The sequence below is a fragment of the Rattus norvegicus genome, chromosome 1 (assembly GCF_021556685.1).
Source record: "Rattus norvegicus strain SHRSP/BbbUtx chromosome 1, alternate assembly SHRSP_T2T, whole genome shotgun sequence".
Taxonomy (NCBI): Eukaryota; Metazoa; Chordata; class Mammalia; order Rodentia; family Muridae; genus Rattus; species Rattus norvegicus.
In genome coordinates this window covers 195,148,528-195,153,954 of record NC_141534.1, presented here as the reverse complement: position 1 = coordinate 195,153,954, position 5,427 = coordinate 195,148,528, and the positions used below count along the sequence as shown (strand labels likewise).

Below are 5,427 nucleotides of genomic sequence, written 5' to 3'. Positions count from 1 at the left end.
GGCCGCCAGACGCACAGCGCAGGCGTCAGAGCGGCTCCGGATGTGGCGAAACTTATTTCCTGTTTCTATTGGTGGCTCTTAGTTCCGCCTCTCGAGTCTTTTAGTCCCCCACCCCCACGCCCCCTGAGATCGACTGTATTTCTCTCAATGATTGGCCAGTATGCTGTTCCCATAGTTACTGACACAGCAATTGCACTAGGAGATGGGGAGGTGGCTCTATGGTTGGAGCCTTTGCTGCTATTCGGGGTACCGGGTTCACGACCCCTTGGAACTCCAGATCCAGAGGATCTGTCGCCCTCTTCTGGCCTCCACGGTCACAAGCGAACATCCTCTACACATGTGCGCACACGCAGGCACAAAAACACACAAATTGTTTTAAATTAAATCTTTTAAAAGACAGATCTTTAAAAGCACCCCTATAAGCAACTTCGAAGAGGCACGTGCAACTCGTTACGCATGCGCTCTATCTTTTCAATGATTGGTGTGGGCTTGTACTTTCTACTTTCCTTAACAACGGTCACCGGGGAGACAAGATTAGGAAGACGCCCTCTGCGGATTGGCTGCCTCTCGCTTCACCACCTCCGAAGAAACACAACAAGGGGCAGGTCCGGGCTTTGCAGTGGGAGAGCTGGCTGCCCCAGAGCCCAGGCTGGAGAGCCCTTGTCTGAGGCTAAGAAGGACGAAGAGATGATTACCCCCAGATCCAGCCAGAGCCTGGAAATGAAGGTGCAGACGGAGTTGGAACATTCTCCCAAACTGCAGGAGGAACCGGACAGGAGTCCCAGCTTGGTGGACAGCTCAGTCATAAGGATCGGAACAGATGAGCAGAACGAGTCGCCAGCAGAGGCCACTAGTAGCCCTGTGGAGGTGGCTGAAGATCCTGGAGCCAACTTGTTCCCGGTGAGGGCGGGACAGAGTTGTCCTCTAGTGAATACTTCCCAATAAGGCGCTGCCAGTCATTACATTTACCAACACTCGGGAATTTTCTGGAGTTGCCTCGGTTGTAAATAGACTGCTAAATAGTATTTCGAGCCCACCGAAGCCCGGTCTTACCTACTTTGCTATAGCTAAAATTATTGCATACTCTGTTTCATACCTGCTAGAAATTCACGAGGAACTAAGGACTCGGGGCTACATACTGAAGTAGCTATTCTTCCCATAATCTGTTTTCTCTCCACAGCCACCGCTACCCCAGCCCCGGATCTGTATGTGGTGAGTGTGGAGAGCCCTGGGGAAAAGTTACACTTCTCATTTGTATTGTTCCTTTAAGGTCTCCTCAACAGTCCTGTCCAGCCAGGGCACCCCAATTTTACAAAGATGAGACTGAGAAATGCCCAAGGTAATGAGTCACCAGTGTTCCAGGCCCTCGATGTATAGTGGCAGTGTGAGAAGAAAGGCAAAGACAAGAATGCACAGAGGGGGGCTGGAGAGATGGCTCAGTGGTTAAGAGCACCGACTGCTCTTCCAGAGGTCCTGAGTTCAATTCCCAGCAACCACATGGTGGCTCACAAACATCTGTAATGGGATCTGATGCCCTCTTCTGGTGTGTTTGAAGACAGCTACAGTGTACTCATATATATATATATATATATATATATATATATATAATAAAATATTAAAAAAAATACACAGAGGGCAGGCACCACAGCTGCTAGATGGAGCACTGTGCAGACTGATGCCAAGGCCCAGGGGGACTTCATCAAGGTCACACACAGAACTCAAGGTTGTTTAGGTTTTCAAGACATGGCTGTCCTGAAACTCACTCGGTAGACCAGGCTAGCTCAAACTTAAGAGAAGGCAAGGCTGCCTCTGCCTCCTGGTGCTGGGCTCAAACGAGTGTACCACCACTACCTGGCACAACTCTTTTCTCATCATTGGATTTAAAACGCCTCCTAAGGGTTGGTTCATCTAGAGTCTAGATCCCAGACCATGATGTTCCTCATTTACAGTGAGAGGGAGGCCCATGAGAATGACTTGCCAAAAGCTATTCAGCAGGTTAGCCATGCCCTAACTCCAGATCCCCCTTCTGATGCTCTGTAAGTTGCAACCTCACCAGTGAAGGTCTACGGGCTCAGTGGTTTGTTTCATCTTTTCCTGACAGGAAATACCTGGACATCCATTCTATGCACAGACTGGAGAAGGCAGCCACCGTGGAAGAGATGAGAGAGTACGGGTTTGAGTCGGCAAGACAGAGCTCTTGGGGGTGGGGGTGGGGGTGGGGTGCTTTAAAGCATCGAGTGAGTGTCAGGTGATAGGGCTGCAGAGGCAGCTCAGCCATTAAGAGCACTGGCTGTTCTTCCAGAGGACCCAGGTTTGGTTCCCAGCACCCACATAGTCTGTGGCCCTCCCTGGTTACCAGAGAAGCACGTGGTGCACATGTACACACACAGGCAAATTACCCATGTAGCAACACTAAGTTCTAAGGTGGGGGTGGGGGCGGGCGAGCTTGTGCTGTCACTCATGCCTCCCTCTCCCTCCCAAGGGTTCTTGCTGAGCTCCTGGAGCTTGGTGGTCCTGAGCAGAGCCTGCGGGATGCCATTATCTTGGACCTCTTTTCCCATGCACTCATCTTCTGCCGTCAGCAGGGCTTTTCACTAGAGCAGACATCAGCAGCTTGTGCCTTGCTCCAAGATCTTCACAAGGCCTGTGTTGGTGAGAGGGAGGCAGCCACCGAAAGGTTTGAGCCCCAGGAGAGGAGGCTGGGCTGGCACAAGTGGCTGTGAGAGCTAAAGTAGGGAGCCTGCAGTCTAGGGTTTGTGTTCCGCCATAGGTTAACATTGCTAGGCCACACTTACCACCTTTGAGAGGCTTCCTTATTAAGAAGCGAAACACATGGTGCCAATATTACGGGTCTGTTCTGAGAAGTATCTTAAATAGGAGGCTGGGGTTGTAGCCCACTTAGTAGAGTGCTTGCCTGGTACAGAGTCCTGGGTTCACACTATAATCCTAGCACTTAGGAAGTAGAGGCAGATGAATCAGAAGTTCAAAGTCATCCTGGGCAACTTGACACCCTGTCTCAAAAACAAAGTAACTTCCAATGATGCTGAGTATGGTGGTTCAAGCCCGAAACACTCGAATTCATTCAGGAGGCTGTGGCAGGAACAATGCCACTAGTTTGAGGCCAACTTTAGTTATATACCGAGTTTCAGATCGGAAACAAAACAGCCTCCTGAGGGAAGGACCTGTCTGTCTTTCTCAGTGCCTAGAAAAGTGTATAGTAAGAATTTGATATTTATTGAGTGAATTAACAGACCAGGCCAGGACTTACTCTTAAGTCTGTCCAGTTCTGAATCTCGTGCTCTAAAGGTAGTGGGACGACCAGATGGAGAGTAGGAAGGGCCTGACGGCTTCACCTTGCTTTCCTCCAGCTACACCTCTGGGCAACGTGGAGGAATGCTACCGTTACTTTACCAGCGTTCTCTTTTGCCATGGAGTCAGGGTCAGTACCCTGGAATGAAGCCTTCACCCAACCACAGGCAAGATCTAGCCCAAATTCCTGTTCTCTTTCCCACCATCTTCTTCTGAAGGCCACCTGGGGTTCTCCCTGCTTCTAGATAGCTGTACTTTGGGCTAAGTGGGCTTCTAGAGGTCGTCAGGGCACTTAACTCGTGACTGTCGTCACAGCGGCCCCCTTTCAGCATCGACCTCTTTAAAGAGGAGCAGCTGCTGGCATTGGCAGACTATGTGGTCAACACCTACTTCCGCCACTTCAAGCTCTACAAATACGTCTTCACCCCACAGGTACTGTGTGCAGGTGGCGAGTGGCCACTTGTCTGCCCTCTTCTCTTATGGCAAGGGCTTCCTCTTAGCCTCTCTCTTCCCTTGCCTCCTCAGGTTCGTCTCGACCTATCTTTGAGTTACATGGGGCTACAGTCACTCCATCTCTGGCCAGAGGGTAAGATGGGCACGGGTGGACCTGGCTGGAACTGGGCCAGGGCTGGGCCCAGCCAAGACCTCTTTTTGCTTCTGCTCTGCAGAGAAAGAAGATGAGGAGGCAACAGTAGAGCAAGCAGCTACTCCACAGGAGGAGGAGCCAGAGGCCGTGACCGAGGCAGAGCAGCAGCCAAGTGAGCACATCAGAAGGGTTAAGGTGGCCAGGGCTCTGCCAAGGTCAAATCAAAGGGTTGGGCCTGTTTGACTCTTCATGCCCCTGCCCCTCCCACCACCGCCATTTTGCTTTGTAGTGCTGGGGAGCGAGATTAGAGCCATGCACTTTAGTGTTTTACCACTCAGCTGGACATGATCACCCCACCCCCTTTTTTGAGAAAGGGTCTCTCTATGTAGTCCTGCCTTTCCTGGTACTTGCTACGTAGACCAGGCTGGCCTCAAACGCCTAGAGATCTTCCTGCCTCTTCTTACATGCTAAGCCATCTATCTGTCCAGCCCTTGTTTATGAAGGTCAGAGGACCTCTGGAGTCCTGTTTCCTTTCAGCTTTGCGTGGGTTCTGAGAGCTGCAGTCAGGTTGGCAGGTTACACAGCAAGCTCCTTTACCCACTGAACCATCCTGCCCACCCTTGTTTTATTTCTTTGAAACAAGGTCTTACTGTGTAGCCCATCCACTATACCCAGCCCAGGACTTAGTTTTAGTTCCGTTGTCCCCTAAAGTCTCTTGAGCTTTATTTTTTGTTTTTATTTTCTCTATCTGGGAGTTTAGCTTCCATGTGTATCTGATATGTATCTGTGCATCACAAATGTCAGTGCCCACAGAGGTCACGAGAGGGCAGTGAATGCCCTTGGAACTGGAGTTACAGATGTGAGAGCCACCATATGGGTGCCAAGAATTGCACCTAGATTCTCTGGAAGAGCAGTCAGTGTCTTTAACCATTGAGCCATGGTGTTGGAGCCATGGAGTGTTGTTATGTGTAGAAAAGGTGGCTCTGGAAAGAGAATGATGGGAGAGTGGCTTACAATAGCAAGCACAGATCTGGTGATCCTGGACCCCAGGATGCCCAGTGTTAAACGTGCACATTAACTCAATCCGACCATCAAGGTTTCGTTACCATCCATGTTTTCCCCAAAATGCTGATGCATGTGCTAAGTAATCTGCCTGATGTTAGACTGCAGTGCCCAACTGTCTGCCTCTGAAGAGGTGGCTGACAGTCCCTGAATTGAAGCGGCATTGCCCTGTGTGGCTCACTCCCAGACATCACTTGTGCTGCCCTCCCCTCTCCTGTAGGCGAGGTGTGCATCCTCCAGACCTACATCAAGTGTCAGCTGAACAAGGAGCTGAGGCAGCTCCAGCAGCTGGTGGAGGAGCGGCTCAAGGAGAGTGAAGAAAGGCTGAGCAACAGACTGGCTGCACTGGAACGGCCCTATCAGACACCTCCTAGCAAAGGCAAGAGCAAGGCCAAGTGATCCCCTGCGTTCTCTTCAATAAAGACCTGGGCCACAGTGTCCCATCTCCCCCTTCACGAGCACCTTCTGGT

At 50.9% G+C, this 5,427-nt stretch overlaps 1 protein-coding gene across 2 annotated transcripts; it reads left to right on the top strand.

Moving 5' to 3' along the window:
• The first annotated feature begins 248 nt into the window (after positions 1–248).
• Cfap119 (cilia and flagella associated protein 119) lies at positions 249–5,412 on the top strand. Of its 2 annotated transcripts, none has more exons than NM_001134694.2 (9): positions 249–900; positions 1,181–1,212; positions 2,102–2,167; positions 2,483–2,652; positions 3,369–3,439; positions 3,625–3,741; positions 3,835–3,895; positions 3,978–4,067; positions 5,178–5,407. In NM_001134694.2, exons 1-9 carry the CDS (start codon positions 688–690, stop codon positions 5,354–5,356), a joined length of 999 nt encoding a protein of 332 aa, NP_001128166.2. In that variant the 5' UTR covers positions 249–687; the 3' UTR covers positions 5,357–5,407. The 2 variants fall into 2 exon arrangements, 1 of the variants encoding a protein (NP_001128166.2); XR_015642464.1 differs by having other exon boundaries at positions 601–900; positions 2,483–2,677; positions 5,178–5,412.
• The last annotated feature ends 15 nt before the right edge of the window (positions 5,413–5,427 follow it).

What these genes read in the sequence shown, in the direction of transcription:
- Cfap119 (NM_001134694.2), top strand. Translation starts at nt 688, where the DNA reads ATGATTACCCCCAGATCCAGCCAGAGCCTGGAAATGAAGGTGCAGACG. An exon ending in CAGCCCCGGATCTGTATGTG is followed by an intron (nt 1,213 to 2,101) that starts GTGAGTGTGGAG and finishes TTTTCCTGACAG; the next exon opens with GAAATACCTGGACATCCATT. An exon ending in ACCGTGGAAGAGATGAGAGA is followed by an intron (nt 2,168 to 2,482) that starts GTACGGGTTTGA and finishes CTCCCTCCCAAG; the next exon opens with GGTTCTTGCTGAGCTCCTGG.